Genomic DNA, 21,573 nt, shown 5'->3' with positions numbered 1-21,573 from the left:
CTTGAAAACTTGTTGTTAAGCACTAAATTTGCACAAATGGTGTGTTCTGTTTTATATGAAGCAGAAAGAATATTTACATAATCTCTTTCTACACGATCAATGTATTGATTTCCTGATGTGCAGCTCAGTAACTTGTATAACAACAGGTATTTGCCTCAGAGTCAATGAGCTGGTGCTACAGGCTGTATAATATATGTGTTGCATATTTTAATATATTTATTCATTAGAGTAGGAATTATTTATAGGTTTATTTCCTATTATGTAGAACATGTCAAGACATTCATAGTTATTTTTTAATATTTTGAATTGATAGATTCTTCTTAAAGGCATAGTATACATAAAAGGCAATGACAAAATGTACCTGCTGCATTTCTGTCCGCAAACTCTTGTATTAAGAAATTTGGCACAGTGTGACTTGGCATGCATTGTCCTGGATCTGGCTACAGCAAACAAGAGTTTGAACTAGGGTCTGTTTAATGAAAAGAAGGGCAAAAATAGATGCCTTCAGACACATACAGAAGAGATTTTTTTTTAAAAACACTTTATTTCTTGTTTTGATCTACAATATGGAACAGGGCAGATCAGAAAAGTGGTAGGAATTATATTTAGGTTTTCCCTTTTACTTATGTTGTTTAATTGTTATAGTTTCTTTAAGTAAAGTAATTATCCCACCGTTAGAAGGATATATTATCGCTAGGATATATCTTTACTTCCTGATCAGTGGGCACCTGACTGTCGGGACCCCCATCGACCCTCAGAATAATGAGGCCACATCATTATTTAAAGGGAACCCATCACCGGCATTTCTCCTATTGAACTCTACTCACCCCTCGCTGGCCGCTGCTATCAAAAGTTCATTACTGTTATCTCCTCTCCTAAACAACTCCTCTGACCACAAATAACGGTCTGCAATCATTTCACGCCTTTTATTTTAATAATCCGGCAGTCTCATTCGTTCCTCTTCTTATCCACTGACAAAAACTGGTCCGTCCTGAATGACGAAATCTCGCCTGAGATAGCGCGCATGCTATCTCGTCATGTATGGTCCGACACCCTTTCCTACCTTCGTCCGAGCCTCAAATCCGGTTACTGCGCATGCGCCGCTATGGTGTCCCCTTGTGCGCATGCATCAAAACAGGACACCCACCGATGCGCAAGCGCAGTATTTCGTGTGTGCTGGGGGCAGGTGAGGAGCTGTCAATCAGAAGTAAGGAGGTGGAGTTAACTCAGAAAGGCTTGAGGAATGAAGATCTGACTCTTTTCAAACTAAGATATGACTGTTTTATGCTCATTATTATACAGCACGGGAACACTAAAAAATTGAATACTAAAGGTACAGATAGTTATACATAAAAAATTTTCACCCACTTCCACCAGGTATTGCTGGTTTAATAGGTGAAATGCTGTTGACTGGTTCCCTTTAAGCGCTGTGGCTTCCTAACAATTCTCCATTGAACACGACGCTACCGGCCACCCACTGTGCACAGAAAAGCTACACAGCCCTATTCACTAGAATTGAGATGTGTTGCAGTTCTCTGCACAGCAGGTAGACATTAGCCCTGCCGGTGAGGGAAAAAGCTGAAGGGACCTCAGTTCCTTTGTTCTCTGGATCAGCTGGGGTTGCAGAGGTCAAACCGTCATCGATCATAATATTATGCCATATAATAGCGATACGCCGTATCATTCTAAGATGGGAGTACACCCATAGGAGTAAGCTAGCTAATGAAATAGGCAGGAAGTAATGCTATATTCCTCATGTAAATCATTCTCCAAAGGACATTCCAAAACAATCACCATTTATCATTATCTAGATAACCTGGTGAAGAACTGTATTTGTTAATTTGTTTTTTATATTTTCTTGAAGGTCAGGAAACAAACAAGAAACAGTCACAGTATGAAATAAAGGTACATTCAATTATTATCGGTTTGTATTCCTCTTTGACAAACCAAATTATGTTCTGCATAATAATATAAATATATAATTGAAATTTGATTTGGGCAAGTTTCCTTCTATAATTTTTTCTTATACAATTTCATATCTACAATTTTTCTTGGTTCATAATATTCTGAAAATAGTTACTAGTATCTAATTCTACAGAACATACAGTAAGAGACTTTGGGCCCTTTTACACGAGCCAATTATCAGGCAAACGCTCGTTCATTGGCTGATTGTTTAGTTTTAAATGCCGAAAATATTATCGTTGTCGGCAGCACATCTCCCTGTGTAAACAGGGAGATGCGCTGCCGACATGATAGAAATGTATGAGGACAAGTGATCGTAGTAGCGATCTCTTGTCCCCAAACATATCTTCTTGTGAAAGAAGGAAACGAGCGCCGATCAACGAGATGTCTCGTTGATCAGCGCTCATTTACACGGTCCATATTGGGCCATGTAAGAGGACCCTTTTTCTGCTGCAGATTTCACTGCAAATCCAAAATTAATGGGTGCAATCTACAACAAATCCATGAATTGAGTTTCTTATGATTTGAAAGTCTGCAGATTTCCCTGAATTCCGCACAGATATTTCTGCTACATGTGGACACGTTTTGAAAACCCCATACACTTGAATTGTAAAATCTGCATCAAATCCAGGAGGTGCAAAATCACCCTACATGTATTGTATCCATTTATACTGCTATTACAATACTGAGTTTGAACAACGCACATACATTTAGGGCATGACCACACGTGGCGGATTTCCTCCGCAACTGTCCGCATCAATGCCGCACAGAATCTGCGTTGCAGATTCTGCTGCGGATCTGCACAAAATGTGCAGAAAATTGATGCGGACTAGCTGCTGCGGACTGCGGGAAAAGTGCTTCCCTTCTCCCTATCAGTGCAGGATAGAGAGAAGGGACAGCACTTTCCCTAGGGAAAGTAAAAGAATTTCATACTTACCGGCCGTTGTCTTGGTGACGCGTCCCTCTTTCGGCATCCAGCCCGACCTCCCTGGATGACGCACCAGTCCATGTGACCGCTGCAGCCTGTGCTTGGCCTGTGATTGGCTGCAGCCGTCACTTAGACTGAAACGTCATCCTGGGAGGCCGGACTGGAGACAGACGCAGGGAGTTCTCGGTAAGTATGAACTTATATATTTTTTACAGATACATGTATATTGAGATCGGTAGTCACTGTCCCGGGTGCAGAAACAGTTACTGCCGATCGTAACTCTTTCAGCACCCTGGACAGTGACTATTTACAGACGTCTCCTAGCAACGCTCCCGTCATTACGGGAGCCCCATTGACTTCCTCAGTCTGGCTGTAGACCTAGAAATACATAGGTCCAGCCAGAATGAAGAAATGTCATGGTAGTAAAAACAATACGCTCCGCAGCACACATAAGATCTGCGGACTTCATTGCGGAATTTTGACTCTCCATTGAAGTCAATGGAGAAATTCCGCCATGAGTCCGCCACTGCTCCGCAACAGACAGAGCATGCTGCGGACACCAAATTCCGCTCCGCAGCCTATGCTCCGCAGCGGAATTTTACGCCTCGTCTAAACGAACACTGCTAAATTAAAGTGTAAGTCAATGGACAAACGGCACCGCTGCGGATTAACGCTGCGGAGTGTCCGCAGCGGAATTTAAGTGAAATTCCGCCACGTGTGAACCCGCCCTTAAAGTTGACATAAAAGTTGAGTCACTTGTGATACTTATTTTGATCCTAATTTCTTTGAGTTACATGATGTTTTCTATTTATTGTATGTCCTTTTAAACACATTTACATATTAAAATGAATCATATTGTATTTTTTTAGGACATAGAAATAAGTGCTAAGAAAGAGAATCTTCCAGATTTTCCTGTTAACCCCATACCACATGAGTTGATGTCAGAGTCTTTTGATAAAGGATTTAAAAGGTTTGGTGATTTCCACTACACCTCCTATGATGATGACGATGATGATGATGATGATAAAAAGAAAGCTGGGATTGAGAATGTAAAAAGTGAGACGTACACTAGAGAGTTGACAGCTCAGAAGAAGTCAGCGGAAGATGACACTGATTCCAAGCAAGAGATAGAGCTTCAGCACTGGGTACAGGAAAGCTATGCCCAGGATGACAGATCTTTTGAAGAAAAACCAAAGAAAATAGGACAAGAAGTAGCATTTCAAGTGACGTCTCCCAGCAATGACAAGTATGGCTACATCGTAACACAAAAGCGGTAAGAGTTATACACCGAGTATTCCATGACTATTATTGGGCTTGGGCTCTAAACTCTTTAAAGGGTTATTCCAATCACACAAAGTGATGGCATATCGCTTCGATATTTGTGATCGGTGGGAGTCCGACTAAGATTAAAGGGACCACAGTGTTGCTTTAGCACTGTTTTTACCTGTAGACTGACACTCCCAGACACCGGATGTGCAGGGGACTGGGGCAATGTTATAGTTTCATGCACAGCGGGTGACCAGGAGCACCACTGTGCAGGAAAAAACCTAAGAAGGGGCCAGATCGCTTAAACATCGCTACGGCCCCTTCAACCACAGGATTGGTAGGTGTTTCGACAATTGGACCCCCACCAATCAAAGTTATGACATATCCTAGCGTTATACAAAACAAAATGTGGTTATGACTAAACCATACCTAATAGAATTACCCAAAAATGCAATATAAATATAGCACGGTGCTAAAAGATATGTAAAAACTAAAAGAAAAGAAAAGAAAAAGTATTCCAGAAATATAACTAGGCACTCTTGGGTAAGTATAAATATATGAAAAGTATTTTATTTTAAACTCCGAATATTTCAGGAAATATTAATATATACATAAATTTTTTAAAAATTTTTTTTGATGTATATATTCATATTTCCTGAAATATTCGGAGTTTAAAATAAAATACTTTTCATATATTTATACTTACCCAAGAGTGCCTAGTTATATTTCTGGAATACTTTTTCTTTTCTTTTAGTTTTTACATATCCTAGCGTTATGCAATCAATGTGTGTGATGGTATTAACCTTTTAAAGGGTAACTAAACGTTCAACAAACTTCTGACATGTCATACTGACATGCTGAAATGGTATGGTCTGTAGCTGGTCATGTGATGCTGTGCTGAAGCTTCATGGGATTGATAGCAAAGCAGAGATGAAGAGAAAGCTGGGGAGATCTACGAATCAAGATGGAGGCTTTTTTAAAGCACAAACAAGGCAGCAGTTCAATAAGTAAGTAGAGTATACATAAGAAGTGTAGAGTGTGGTATACAGTCAGGTGGGGAATGCAGACATGGAAAGTTGTGTTTACACTGGAGGTCTTGTTTAACAGAATGTATTTGTGTAAAAGAGAAATGTCCAGCCAACTAAACCCACACATTTTGCCTTGATAAACCATTGTCATTGGCTGCAAAGTGTAATCTGTCTGGATTCACTTTGGATGTGGCCATATTGAATCCAGAGCAAAATCTGCGTGTCTTACAAAGTGTTGCAATGGGTGAAATTCAGAGAAGGCTGCGGCAAATTCGCATCCAAATCAGCATTAAAATATGCAGATTATGTGACAGATTCGCTGCGGCAAAATCGGTGGCGTAAAAATACATCATGAGTTTATCCACCTTAACCCCTTCACCCACCATGACGTAACTGCACGTCATGGTGTAGGAGAGTGATGTTTGGAGTGGGCTCACGCGTTGAGCCTTCTCCATACACTGTGGATGTCAGCTGTGTATTATAGCTGACACCCGAAACTAACGGGCAGGAACAGCGAGTGCGCTGTTCCTGGCCGATTAACCCCTCAAATTCTGTGGTCAATCGCGACCATAGCATCTGAGGCATTATAAAGAGGGGGGCAGATCACTCTGACAGCTCATCACCCCCCCCCACATCGCGATCGTGGAGTGCTGGTGGTTGTTATGGCAACCCAGGGGCCTAATGAAGGCCCCCAGGTTAGCCTTCACTCTGCCTCTGTTAAGACCTAATAATACCAACCTAAAGATAGAGTCTATGACACAGCAATACTATAAAAAGTATACATTTTATTTATTACAAAAACATAAAATGCATATTCAAATCTTTATCAAAGATGATTGCCACAGTGTGATAGATGGATGCCAGACAGTGGCAAAACTACAAACAGGCATAAATACTGGAATGGTGAAGCCACAGCATGAAAGTATGTTCATAGAAAATATTTTTATAAAGCGGTAAATATGGTACAAGGACCAAAGGATATGTACAGTAATAGTCCCATTAAACCTGCAAATTATTGTATCAGATGGTAATACTAGTATAGTAGCAAAGGTCTAACCAACTAAATGTCGTCCAACAAAGATACATATGTAACCGTCATAGATGCATAATAGCAGCTTACCAATGAGATAGTAAATTGCTGTCTGGCGTCACGCCCCGACGTGCATTTTGGCTGAAAGCCTTCATCTGGGGGTAGTGCCAGAGAATCACAAAGAGGTATTTATGTTCCAATAGACCAATGGGAGTGATCACACTAACCTGTGGTACAAATAATAAAACTACAGCAGCATTAATCATCCATCCAGCACGGAGCACAGACATCCAGGAAGTTAGCAATGACGTCAGAAAGCGTCATGTGTCTGACACATCACATGACAACGGAGGGTGTCAACGAACGTATATGCGTCACCATCTCTCCTGCCCGAGAGACGTGCACAGTGCAATCCGTGCAGGTCACTCAGGAGGGAGGAGCAAACTGGGGCTGTCACATGACCGAAACTGGACTCTGTGTTTGCCAGATTAATAAAAATAGAATACCACGTTTCTCCCTTTCCCAAAAAGCCTCTATAGCCATAAGGGCTCAGTAAACTAGTTACAAAATTGTTTCCAGGTGGTACCGGGTTCCTGCTGCTCTTCATAAATGGTACCTGTCCGTGCCAGACATTTGTTGGCGCTGTGGATCTATGGGTGGCTCCATGTCTCATATTTGGTGGAGTTACCCCTCCTTGCAGAGTTTTTGGGATGCGGTCCTTAAAATAATATTAGAAGTTACTGGAGTCTCGGTCCCCAATTCTCCCGAGGCGGCTCTTTTTTTTATGTTCCCTATGCCATTACCCATTTATAAACGCTCCCTAACTAGACACCTCCTCCGGGCTGCAAAATCGGTAATCCGACACAGGTGGAAAACGGCAGTTCCCCCAATGTTAGATGAGTGGTTTCAGGAGGTTGCCTTGATACAGAGAATGAAACACCTGCTGGCCCATTCCCCAGCTGCTTCTACAAGATACCCGTCTACATGGTCTCAATGGATTACGTTCCTCTCTTCTTCCACCTATTTTAATGTAGTAATTTGAGAACCCCCCCCCCACCTATGAGACTTATTATGAGATGTTCCTTGCTGTTCCGCCATGCCTTTGCCATATGCATTGCTGCTCTTGCTCTTTTTTATTTTTACTCATGATAATCCGTAACTGGAGTCCAGGCTCCCCATGACTTGTTCCTACCCTTTCTCTCCTTTCCCCTTCTCCGTACTTTCTCTATTCTTTCCCTTCCCCTGTCTAAAGGAATGTGCCTCGCTTCCTGTGATTGCATTTATCAGTTCCTGTTATACTTTATGTTGTGTAGGAGACTGAGCTGTTATCTTTCTGTTTCATTCTTATGCAATGCTCCTATTTCTTATGAATATTAATGCTGCCGATATATAATGTCATCTGTCATGGGATGTGTTGCACACTTTTCTGTTTGGGCTTCGCCCTTATTTGTTGTTTTCCTTTTAGTGTATGGGGCCTTCTCACCACTATGTTCTGTACCTGTTTGTATTAAAAACCAATAAAAATTTGAATATGAAAAAAATACAATACCACATTACGATCTAGCGCTACTTCACGGACATGACATTAACGTCATAAGTTACATTCAAATACATAATAAAACAATCATAAGTATTTGTATTACATAGAACGTGCAAAAGAACATGAGTGTATAATATTGCAATCTGTCCCTATCCGTCCCTATACATTCCCTAACCTTCACAAAGCAATACATCTATTCAAAATCAATATAACGCACCAGATCTGCTGGAATTAGAAATGACATAAATAGTGGGGAAAAAAATTTAAAGGCAAAATTTTTTTAAAAAGTATATGTAAGTGAAAACACAAAAACAGTGACAAATCAGAAGAAGAATGTATATATGTGTGAGTGTATCAGCGCTATCTGTAAGTGAACAAATAAAAGAAGAAAAATGAAAAAGTGACTAGTGGCCAATAGAGGTAAGACGTTGTATATTAAATAAAGGTAGCTATACCATAAATAATTGCAGCCTCCTAATGGTATACCGCACAAAACACGCATGATGTGCCAATAGACACTATAATATAAGCCCACAAGTGGCTACAAGAAATAACACCTCACTACAAGTGCTGCGATAACGAGAACGTATGTAGCAACCGAGAATACTGGCCGCAAAAAACATTTCTCTAATTTCCCTTTAATAATTCATTTATATTTTTTGCTTTTGGCTGTTTGTGTGCATGATACGCACACCCCCTAATGGTGTATGTGTCTCATGCACATATATTTTTGCCATTATTTCATTATGTATGAGGTACACAATTTTATGCATATATATTATTACAAATAGATTTTGGCCGTTTTTTGCTTTCCCTTTGACCTTGTATTTACACCTTTCAATGAACATACTTTCATGCTGTGGCTTCACCAGTCCAGAATTTATGCCTGTTTGTAGTTTTGCCCCTGTCTGGCATCCATCTATCACACTGTGGCAATCATCTTTGATAAAGATTTTAATATGCATTTTATGTTTTTGTAATCACTAAAATGTATACTTTTTATAGTATTGGTGTGTCATATTGGCAGGTATAGAAACTTGAGTAGTGTGATTTTAGGTTTTTGTACTTCCCATCAATTGTAGTGAAGTATCTGCTCATGCCATGCCTGCTCAGTGGAAAATGAGCACCGGTACCAGCTCATTCATGATATGGAGTCCTTGCTCCCCTCTATTATTGTGATCTGATATGTCTGACATCTCAGAATAATATCCAAATATATAGTCAAGATTTGTGCTGTCTATAAAAATATAGTCATATTTTTTTTTGTAGATATGTGGTTCTATTTGTAGGTTTTATTGTCCTAGTTCTGGCCATAGACTACAAAATATACACAGCCAGAAAAGATTTGTGAACGTGATTTACTACACTCTGTCTCTACAGTTAATTCATTGATACCAGGGCTGTTTGTCATTGGCCTATAACACACATCTCCGTTAAATCTAACAAGAACAATAGGAGCTATGTGCGTTTCTATACCTACTTTTGTTTCAAAAAGTGACTTTCCAGCCAGCTGCATATAAAGCAATGTTCAACGTTTATTATTCACTGGACGGATTGATCACACCCAAGAGACATGGGATTGAAATCCATTATTATAGTCTATGGTGCTGAAATGTCTGCTTCTTTCTGCTGAGCTTCCCCAGGTTAAATGAAATGAGCCATTTTTCCATTCAGTCAGAGGTAAGAATTTCTATCAGGGATGTATCTCAAGCCGTAATGTTTAAATTGACCTCACAACACTTGAAAGGGGTACAGCAATTTCACCAGGTAATTTTAGCACCGTTTCCCTGCATCTTGGCCTAAAATAATTTAATGACTCTTCATCTTCAGCTGGTAAAATAATCAGGGGACTAAGCTTGGGATTCGTTGGGGTGATTTGCCGTTTTGAGTTATTTTAGTGCTTTCTGAACCCTTGAAATAGATGGCTTTTGATTCCACCATTGAGAGAGTCAAATTGATTCCTGCACTCTGAACACTGGAGATTTATATAAGCAAATATATATATATATAAATGTGTTTCATAAAATATAACTGGTCATCTAAGTCTTCTAAGTCTTTCAAATACAATTCATGTAATCCTTTTTGGATTTGTCAATTCTTATTTTATAAAAAAAAAATTCTACATAGAATATAAAAGAAACCGTAGTAAGGCGTCATTCACACTTGCGTATTGATTTTGAGAGTTAAATACTGACATGTAATATGTTGTAGAAGGTGTTTTTTTTCTGTCTTAGCTCTGTATTTGTATCAGCATTTTATTCATTAGTTGGTGTATTGTTTCAGTGGTTTTTCATCCATATTTTTTTAAACCCGTTTTATTGACATCGTTTGCATTGTAAGGGTATGTTCACACACAAACTCAAAAACGTCTGAAAATACGGAGCTGTTTTCAAGGGAAAACAGCTGATTTTCAGACGTTTTTTAAGCCACTCGCGATTTTCGCAGCGTTTTTCGGTGCGTTTTTTTACGCCCGTTTTTGGAGCTGTTTTCAATAGAGTCTATGTAAAACGCCTCCAAAAACATCCCAAGAAGTGACCTGCACTTTTTTTTCACCGCTGTTTTTTTACTCTTTGCAAAAAGACGGCCTGTCGGAACAGAACGCTGTTTTTCCCATTGAAATCAATGGGCAGATGTTTGGAGGCGTTCTGCTTCCAATTTTTCGGCCGTTTTTCAGGCATTTATGCCGTGTGAACATACCCTAATTGTACAACATGAGGCAGAGGTTTGTATACATCGAGATATTCTATATTTGTATTTGTATTGTCATTAGTATTTTCCACGAAAAAAAAATACAATTCTTTCAGGCTCCATTGACTTCTTCGAGGAAAATACAGTTGTCCTATATCATCTGATGGAGTATGATGTATGTTAACCCTTTCTCGTCACAGCCATTTTTGGGATTTTCGTATTAATTTTTTCCTCCCCACCTTCCAAAAGCCATAACTTTTTTATTTTTACTTCGATAAAACCATATGACAGCTTGTTTTTTGCGGGACGAGTTGTAGTTTTTCACGGCACATTTATTGTATCATATAATAAACTGCGAAACTGGAAAAAAAATCTTTGTGGCGTGGAATAGGAAAAAAATAGCAATTCCCCAATATTTTGAGGGGTTTCGTTGTTACGGCTTTCACTGTACTGTAAAAATGGCATGAGAACTTTATTCTACTGGTCAATACGATTACGGCGATACTAAATTTATATAGGTTTTTTTATGTTTTACCACTTTTACAAAGAAGAAACTAATTGTTAAAAATAAAATTTGTGGTTTGTCTCCACATTCTGAGAGCCATAACTTTTTTATTTTAACGTCAATTGAGCGGTATCAGGGCTTATATTTTGCGGGGTGAGCTTTAATTTCTATTGGTATCATTTTGGGCTACATGAGACTTTTTTTTAGCACTTTTTATTACATTTTTTTGTGGGATATGAAGTGACCAAAATATTGAGATTCTGGTGTTTTATATTTTTCTTTTTACGGTGTTCACAGTGCGCATTAAATAATGATATATTGTAATAGTTCAGGCTTTAAGGGACGCAGCAATACCAACTGGTATATTTTTTACATTACTTCAGAGGAAAAATGGGAAAAGGTTTTTTTTACTTTTAATATTTTTTATTTTTTTTATGCTACTAAAAACTGTATTAAACTTTTTTTTACACATTTTATTAAACTTGAACCAGCGATCGTTAGACGACATAGAATAATATTACAAAACACAATTTGCCTATAAATCAACCAACCCGATTTTCCACACTACTAACAGAAGGTATTGAATTATTCTATTCACATAATTCCTAATAATGAAAATAACCTTTATTAAAAACACATAGCCCATATTCTAAAAACAACCCATGAGCCAAGAAACGTTATCACTCATATAGATGTTAAGGTGATAAGTATGCTCTAAGTCAGGGGTCTCAAACTCGGCCGGGTAAGTGGGCCGAGTTTGTGAAAAAATGTGAAGTGGTCGGGCCGCATGAATTTCAAATTTGATACAATACAAAATTATTGTTAATCAATTAGTTATTTGAACTACTATAACACTATATTGCTATAATAATACCGCTAGGTTTAAAATTTGAGAGATTTCTCCACGTGCTTATTTCAACAATCCAGCTTTCCAGTTTAAGTGTCACTAAATGCAGTCCGGCAGCTCAGTTAGCGCACATGTCAAGATTGGGCAGCCCTCGGTGGATGCTGCCGCAGAGCCCTGTGTAGATGCTGCCACAGCAGTGCCCTGTGTAGATGCTGCCACAGCAGTGCCCTGTGTAGATGCTGCCACAGCAGTGCCCCCTGTAGATGCCGACACAGCAGTGCCCCCTGTACATGCCGCCACAGCAGTGCCCCCTGTAGATGCCGCCACAGCAGTGCCCCCTGTAGATGCCGTCACAGCAGTGCCCCTTGTAGATGCCGTCACAGCAGTGCCCTCTGTAGATGCCGCCACAGCAGTGCCCCCTGTAGATGCCGCCACAGCAGTGCCCCCTGTAGATCCTGCCACAGCAGTGCCCCCTGTAGATGCCACCACAGCAGTGCCCCCTGCAGATTCTGCCACAGCAGTGCCCCCTGTAGATGCTGCCACAGCAGTGCCCCCTGTAAACCTGGACTGCAGCTGTGCTCCTGACATCACTGGGACTCCTGCTCTGGGGAAGCCCCTGACATCATTGTCGATGTATGGACAGCGATGTCAGAGGCTTCCCAAGAGTCCCGGAGAAGAGCCGATAATAGCGCTCTGCCCGGGACTCCGCTCTGGGAAAGACCCTGACACACTGTCCATATATGGGCAGCGATGTCAGGGAATTCCGCAGCGTCCCGGAGCAGAGCCGATACTAACGCTCTGCCCGGGACTCCGCTCTGGGGAAGACCCTGATACACTGTCCATATATGGGCAGCGATGTCAGGGAATTTCGCAGCATCCAGGAGCAGAGCCGATACTAGCGCTCTGCCCGGGACTCCGCTCTGAGGAAGACCCTGACACACTGTCCATATGTTGACAGCGATGTCAGGGAATTCCACAGATTCCCGGAGCAGAGCCTGTACTAGCGCTCTTCCCGGGACTCCGGTTCTGGGGAAGCCCCAGACATCGCTGTTCATATGTGGACAGCGATGTCAGGGAATTCCAGAGTCTCGGAGCAGAGCCGATACTAGCGGCTCTGTGTCCCGCGGGCCGCAGATGACAGCCCCAGGGGCTGCATGCGGCCCGCAGGCCACGTGCTTGAGACCCCTGCTCTAAGGCTAGGACAGATCCTAATTATCCTCCAGCATACTAAAAATACATAGAGGATAGAAACAAATGAGATGAAAAGGTTGGTAGAAAACTTGGAGGTTTGGTGGAGAAAAAGGGGTCAGCACTATAGGAAATATATCTTAAAGGGGTTGTCAAGTCATAAGAAATTGATGGCCTATCCTCAGGATAGACTAAATAGACGAAGAGACAGCACTTCCAACATATGTTAGCTTTTTAATCACCCGTGCGACATTTCAGTCGAACAGGACCTTCCTCAGGATAGGCCATCAATACCTGATCGGTGGGGACCGACTCCCAGCCCTTTTTATGAGAAGAATATTGTGTTTTTACGCCATGTGGATCGTAGAAATAAAAACAATTATGATTTACTGCAAGAAGAATGAAGAAAAGCAAAATAAAAAGCAAATTAAAGTCAGAAATTAAAAAGGCAAATTCTTCTAAAGAAAGAAAACAAAACATATGTATAATGATCAATGACAAAGAAACAGAAAAAATTATTACAAAAATGATCACTAAAAATTACTACTATACTAATATAAAATGTTACCAGTAATAATCCTTAAAGTGTATTTAGTGGACATTTGACAGGTAATGTTGAAACACCTGTGATCACTAACGTATTACCAATATTGCAAAATCATATACAGTGGTGTAACCTTAATGGGTGCAAAGGTTGCAGTCACAGCTGGACGCTGGTGCCTGATCTGCCAACTGTCCCTGTGTCACATAGGAGGACAGCAGTACTGTACATGGCACATCTTGTTTGGGGGAGACAGAGCATTAACTTGAAGCTCTTGGACCTCTATGCAAAACCTGTGACGGTGCCCGCGCATACCATATGCCATTTATAATACTAATGTCTTCTTATGTGGCAACAGATGCCTCATTCAACTGCCATCTCTGCACCCCCAATAGCTGCACCCTTTGGGGACACCATTACAGATATTGCATTTGGCCCTAGGAGCTCCATAGTACGTCTCTGGCCATATGATTCTAATACTTTATGCATAAAATATACATGTTCAATCAGTCTTAGCCAGTTTTCTGCCATAATTACATAAAAAATGTTGGCGTTCAGACCGAACGCCGTATTTATGAAGCCTTTATGCCACTTTGACAATGCATATGAACGAGTCTAAAAAAGTGAACAATGCTTGAAAGCCACGTTAAACGCAACTCATTTACTAAACATCTCTGTCGCTTTTCTTACTAGGAAATTGTTGAAAAACAACTCAAGTTCCAACCTGACTTTGTTTTCCCCCTACAACAGATTAATCCACAGGGGGTTCGTCCTGTTGATATATCTGGCGCACACTGCCCAGGGGAGAGACCGACGCGCTGCCTGTATGGTGCCCCTGTAATATTAAATCTCTCCCTTTTTTGTTCTGTTATCTGTGACCACTTTACTCATATACACACACCAGTTATTGTAATGATTACATTTGGCGAACTATTGCTTCATGCAACCATACAATGTGACCATAGAATATTTGATGCAAAGCAGAATTTTCCATACAAAAATGAAAATGGATCGTTGGCCTTTCAACCAGTAAACACACTCGCATATAAAGCAGTTATCGAACCCACATTGAAGGATCTATCCGGAGAATTCATTTGCAGATAACACAGTAAAAGCTGGCTACTAATTGAAATAGATTGAAAAGTTTAATAATGACATTTTTAGGTAACCGAGCATCAAAACATCTTTGTCAGAATCAATAAATCTTTACCAGGTAACTGAAATATAAAAAAGACTGACCAAGGAAACATTAACTAATATATTTCCATGTACTATTTAATCATGTGTTCTTAGGAAGTGTCCTTGAGTGGTAAATAATTCTGTTAAGCGCTCTGCACAGGTAAACTCCATGAACTAGGCACCAAGGTAGAGATCATGATATTCTACCTGTGTATTAGGCCGATTACAAACGTGTAGAACTCGGCCACATGTGGAGAGCTGAAGGCCATAGACAGATGGCTTCCCACTGGTAGAGTAGATCCTTACCCCATTGGCCTATTTTACTGATCAATGGCATCCTTTATTTTAGGAATAAAGGACCTGGTACAGTATGTCTGTCCTTGACATGACTGTAAGGCATTGTCTTGTCCTAGGCGATATATGGTCTCAAACCGGGCTTGGACAGACAACTTAGAGCTACCCTAAAAACTTCCCAAGCCGAACTTAAAGAGGACCTGTCACTAGGTCATATAAGTTGAACTGGTTTACTGACCTGAATAGTGCTGCCTCCCTGATTCTAGCGCTGTTTTTTTTCCATGGACCCTTCCGTTCCACTGTTGTGTTGGCTCCCTATATGCTAATTTGCTAGCCAACAGGGCGTGAACTATCCTCAAGCTGCCTCGCGCTGATTGGTCTGCATCAGAGGCAGGGAAGCTAGCTCCACCCCGTTGGCTAACTACAGCAAATTAGCATATAGGAAACCAACACAACAGTACACCATATCTCTGGAACAGGGGGTCCAGGAAAGAAAGAACAACAGCGCTGAAATCAGGGAGACACCGCTATTCAGGTCAGTAAACCAGTTCAAATTATATGACCTAGTGACAGGTCCTCTTTAAATGAGAAAAAAAATTGTATTCTTGGTAAGCGTTTCCACTCATTTAAAATGTGTACAAAATAATATATCTCAATGTCCCTAGCTGCGTTCTTGTTATGACTCTACACGGTGCACATTGGCTAATCCAATATCTAATTTATATGACAGTATCATGTAACCTGGATCAGTTTAGCTTGTCACCTCTTATTTCTTGCTAAATCTGTGCAGCAGACAAGGAAATTGGGACGTATTTTGATGTGAATTCCATATGACACATCTAGATCTTCTCTCCTCTAATAGCCCTGGAGAGTTAATTCCCATCCATTCTGCTCCATTACTACATTAAGGGAGCCTTTCTAAATTTTAGTAATCTTTGCTGACCTTCGCAGGTGAGTACCTAAAATTGATTTTTACAAAGTGTCACCTGAGTTGTAATTGGTTCAGACTTGCATCTGTGTTGAGTTAGGACATGTGTTCCTCACGCCCACAGGGGAAAATGAACAACGTGAGGAGCATGGATACTGTGGCAGCCAATAAATATGTTAAAATTGGAAAAGCTTAATTTGGATATTAAATACAAATATATTGACTTCCATAAATATTATTTAGCTTTTTTTTTTTCTAAATTGCTAATACTGCTTAAATATAGAATCTTTTATTTCTTTTTATTTGAAATTTAATTTTTTTTAGAATAATTGAGTAAACTGCTAATCCAAAGAAAATTACTACTGCAACTGCAAAATTCTTCATTTTGTATGGTCATTTAGAAGAAAACAAGTGTCTCTTAAACAAAACTATTTGTCATTACAATTCCAAAGATATTATATGAACTTGATCTTCTGCTGAATATCCATGATCCGCAAATTCAATGTGCAGTACATTATTTTATGGCAAATACTGATAAATATGTTATGGTAACACAATTCCAAACAATGATCAATAAGGGTATATTCACAGTGTAGCTTTCAGTGTACGTTCACATATCCATAGGCCCCTTTCACCCGATGGATTCCAAAAGAGTGTCCTTTTGGCATTAGTCTGGCCAGTCTACGTCAGGATCCCTTTTTTTAACTGTATGAAATAGTGTAGTTGACTACGCTATTCCATACAGATGCATCCAGTTAAAAAACCAATACAGTATGCATTTATTTTAACATGAGAGCCTATAGGTGATGTATGGCTATACAGTGGGATACGTTGGCGACTTCTGTCGGAGTCATACATCAGGAAATCATCCTGATTTTTACCTCCAACGTACACTGCAAACGCAATGTGAATAAACCCTGAAAGTTAAAAATGTTTGTTCCCCTTTATTTGGAAATCCGTGGCTTTGCAAAATGACATAACTTACCTGCATCTGTAACATATCAGAGATCATTTTAGCAGGTTATCCCCTATCTCTCTCTCTCTCTCTCTCTCTCTCTCTATATATATATATATATATATAGATATATACAGTGAAGGAAATAAGTATTTGATCCCTTGCTGATTTTGTAAGTTTGCCCACTGTCAAAGACATGAACAGTCTAGAATTTTTAGGCTAGGTTAATTTTACCAGTGAGAGATAGATTATATTTAAAAAAAAACAGAAAATCACATTGTCAAAATTATATATATTTATTTGCATTGTGCACAGAGAAATAAGTAATTGATCCCTTTGGCAAACAAGACTTAATACTTGGTGGCAAAACCCTTGCTGGCAAGCACAGCAGTCAGATGTTTTTTGTAGTTGATGATGAGGTTTGCACACATGTTAGATGGAATTTTGGCCCACTCCTCTTTGCAGATCATCTGTAAATCATTAAGATTTTGAGGCTGTCGCTTGGCAACTCGGATCTTCAGCTCCCTCCATAAGTTTTCGATGGGATTAAGGTCTGGAGACTGTCTAGGCCACTCCATGACCTTAATGTGCTTCTTTTTGAGCCACACCTTTGTTGCCTTGGCTGTATGTTTCGGGTCATTGTCGTGCTGGAAGACCCAGCCACAAGCCATTTTTAATGTCCTGGTGGAGGGAAGGAGGTTGTCACTCAGGATTTGACGGTACATGGCTCCATCCATTCTCCCATTGATGCAGTGAAGAAGTCCTGTGCCCTTAGCAGAGAAACACCCCCAAAACATAATGTTTCCACCTCCATGCTTGACAGTGGGGACGGTGTTCTTTGGGTCATAAGCAGCATTTCTCTTCCTCCAAACACGGCGAGTAGAGTTAATGCCAAATAGCTCAATTTTAGTCTCATCTGACCACAGCACCTTCTCCCAATCACTCTCAGAATCATCCAGATGTTCATTTGCAAACTTCAGATGGGCCTGTACATGTGCCTTCTTGAACAGGGGGACCTTGCGGGCACTGCAGGATTTTAAGCCATTACGGCGTAATGTGTTACCAATGGTTTTCTTGGTGACTGTGGTCCCAGCTGCCTTGAGATCATTAACAAGTTCCCCCCGTGTAGTTTACAGCTGAGCTCTCACCTTCCTCAGGATCAAGGATACCCCACGAGGTGAGTTTTTGCAACGAGCCCCAGATCGATGTCGATTGACAGTCATTTTGTATGTCTTCCGTTTTCTTACTATTGCACCAACAGTTGTCTCCTTCTCACCCAGCGTCTTACTTATGGTTTTGTAGCCCATTCCAGCCTTGTGCAGGTCTATGATCTTGTCCCTGACATCCTTAGAAAGCTCTTTGGTCTTGCCCATGTTGTAGAGGTTAGAGTCAGACTGATTAATTGAGTCTGTGGACAGAAGTCTTTCATACAGGTGACCATTTAAGACAGCTGTCCTTAATGCAGGCACCAAGTTGATTTGGAGCGTGTAACTGGTCTGGAGGAGGCTGAACTCTTAATGGTTGGTAGGGGATCAAATACTTATTTCTCTGTGCACAATGCAAATAAATATATATAATTTTGACAATGTGATTTTCTTTTTTTTTTTTATATATAATCTATCTCTCACTGGTAAAATTAACCTAGCCTAAAAATTCTAGACTGTTCATGTCTTTGACAGTTGGCAAACTTACAAAATCAGCAAGGGATCAAATACTTATTTCCTTCACTGTATATATATATATATATATGTGTGTGTGTGTATTTTATATATATATATATATATATATATATATATATATATATATATATATATATATATATATACACTACCATTCAAAAGTTTGGGGTCACCCAGACAATTTTGTGTTTTCCATGAAAACTCACACTTATATTTATCAAATGAGTAGCAAAATGACTAGAAAATATAGTCAAGACATTGACAAGGTTAGAAATAATGATTTTTATTTGAAATAATAATTTTCTCCTTCAAACTTTGCTTTCGTCAAAGAATGCTCCATTTGCAGCAATTACAGCATTGCAGACCTTTGGCATTCTAGCTGTTAATTTGCTGAGGTAATTGGGAGAAATTTCACCCGATGCTTCCAGAAGGCCCTCCCACAATTTGGATTGGCTTGATGGGCACTTCTTGCGTACCATACGGTCAAGCTGCTCCCACAACTGCTCTATGGGGTTGAGATCTGATGACTGCACTGGCCACTCCTAAAGTGGGAGATTTGTACAAGGTAAAAGGGATTTTGAATAAGGAAGGCTATCACTCCACTTTGCAACGCCATGCCATACATTGTGGACACAGCTTGATTGGAGGCAATTTCATCCTACAACAAGACAATGACCCAAAGCACACCTCCAAATTATGCAAGAACTATTTAGGGAAGAAGCAGGCAGCTGGTATTCTATCTGTAATGGAGTGGCCAGCGCAGTCACCAGATCTCAACCGCATAGAGCTGTTGTGGGAGCAGCTTGACCGTATGGTACACAAGAAGTGCCCATCAAGCCAATCCAACTTGTGGGAGGGGCTTCTGGAAGCATGGGGTGAAATTTCTCCCGATTACCTCAGCAAATTAACAGCTAGAATGCCAGAGGTCTGCAATGCTGTAATTGCTGCAAATGGAGCATTCTTTGACGAAAGCAAAGTTTGAAGGAGAAAATTATTATTTCAAATAAAAATCATTATTTCTAACCTTGTCAATGTCTTGACTATATTTTCTAGTCATTTTGCAACTCATTTGATAAATATAAGTGTGAGTTTTCATGGAAAACACAAAATTGTCTGGGTGACCCCAAACTTTTGAATGGTAGTGTATATATATGTGAGTTTCCAAGATCTGGTTAGATGTCAGAATGGAGGTGAATGATGAAGATGTATCCAGCACTCAGTATAAAAGTTAAATGGTTTATTAGGTCATGTGTATTCGACTTGCACCAACTAACGCAGTGGAAACACAGTGGAAATGTGGTGAGCGAACTTTTTGTAACACATCCATTTTTTCTGTAGATGTCAGAATCCCTTGCTTGATGTCGGGAAATAATTTTTTTAAAAATATACTTAGTCATGAAAACACACTGGTTCCACTGCGGTGGCCCGCTGCTTCTGCTGCCTCTCCGAGTGGTGACGTCAAGCCCAACTAAATGCCGTTGTGGCTGTGTTTGGAGAACCCGTTTGAGGATAAAATTGGATGGAAATCCTCTTTAATGGCAATCCTCTACTTCTATATAAATCTAGTGATGGGGGCATGTGGGGATATGGGAAAGGACACCATAAGGGTTTTTATCTATGGAGCTATTCTAGGCAACTATAATCCCTTCCTAGTAGATATTGTAGACCTGACCGTGAGCATGATAACATTTTATGGGAATTCAGACTGCTATATTACATGACCTAAGCTGAACTTTTTCAACTGAGATGATATTGTGTCCACCATCCCCAACTTTGGATAAGTATTGTTGTAAGAAAAGACCCATCTACATTTGTTCAATTTAGTCTTTAGTGCTATTTGGTGGCAGCACAAATGGTCTCTGGGAAATGCTTGTTAGAGAAAAGGATAGCGGCTGAAAATGACATAATTTGTCTCCTATAAATTGCCTGTTAGCGCTGCGCCTTTCAATTTAGAAATAATATTTAGTCTGACAATTGAGATGGAAAGCTCTAGAACATCGTGCAATGGCGGCTGCTTATTTCATGCTTCCGATGAGCTGCTGTGTACACAATAATTACCCGTGGGCAGCTACTTAGTGTGAGCATGGAGCCCAGAAGATCACAGCATAGGTCAGAAAAGTCGCTATTTCTAGATGTAAGGCCACTGAGGCTGGAGATGAATAGACTGTATTTTATTTTTTGCTAATTCCATACATCTATTCCATACAGATAACGTGTGACGTCAATCCGCAAGCAATGAATGCCTTTTCAAGTTCCTTTTGCGCAAACTGCTGGGATCTGACCTTCCACTGCTGTGTTCCGCTTAGCAATCGCTTCCTCACCCACTGTGTGTAAAAATAAACCCCTTATTTCTGCTAGAACAACATAATAAATACAATATTCCCTCTATTTTAAAACCCGTGCTTTTAATGTTTTTTCCTTTTTTTTTAACTCTATGAAAGCTGGGAGAACCCGAAAATGAGCATTACGTTTTGCAGCTGCTCTACACTCCTACTTTAAAGTATTCTTGTCTTGTCAATGCCAGGCCAAGCAGGGAGTTGGTGGTACAATAATAGTCTAATAGGGAAATGCAGGAGACATTGACACAATAACAGCGTGAAAAGAAAAGCTTTAATTAAAATGGAAGCAAAAAACAAAAAATAAACCCAATCGTTTATCTAGAGACAGAATGAGAAATACAAAGCACATTAAAAAATGGATGTACAGATGTAGCTGAGCTGAATGCATCATTTGTTTCTTTTACAAGAATTCAGTCCTATGGATAACAAAAGATAATACAATGTGATATGACGTCACTAACTATACCAAAGATTTGATCTAAAGAGGGCACAAAAAAATGAGGGGTCATTTCAGGATACCTGGACCACCATTTGAGACCGTCAGACCTGGTCTAGATTTGTCATTTCAAAGAATTTATAGGTGGCCATTAAATGTAGGGCCCTTCTGAAGATACTGTTTAATCATGTTTGGAAAACTAATGGGTGACCCAGTGTGATGTGCGTGTCTATTAACACA

At 40.0% G+C, this 21,573-nt stretch overlaps 1 protein-coding gene across 1 annotated transcript in view; it reads left to right on the top strand.

Moving 5' to 3' along the window:
* PTPRN2 (protein tyrosine phosphatase receptor type N2) overlaps positions 1–21,573 on the top strand; it is a 721,223-nt gene that overhangs the window by 251,863 nt on the left and 447,787 nt on the right. Inside the window, exons 8-9 of the mRNA XM_075827406.1 lie at positions 1,865–1,905; positions 3,760–4,163. Of these exons, the coding sequence (XP_075683521.1) occupies positions 1,865–1,905; positions 3,760–4,163 (445 nt within the window). The remainder of the gene's footprint in view (positions 1–1,864; positions 1,906–3,759; positions 4,164–21,573) is intronic.

The sequence above is a fragment of the Rhinoderma darwinii genome, chromosome 5 (assembly GCF_050947455.1).
Source record: "Rhinoderma darwinii isolate aRhiDar2 chromosome 5, aRhiDar2.hap1, whole genome shotgun sequence".
Taxonomy (NCBI): domain Eukaryota; kingdom Metazoa; phylum Chordata; class Amphibia; order Anura; family Rhinodermatidae; genus Rhinoderma; species Rhinoderma darwinii.
Note: the sequence above shows the minus strand (reverse complement) of the source record. Positions and strands in the feature narration are given on the sequence as shown.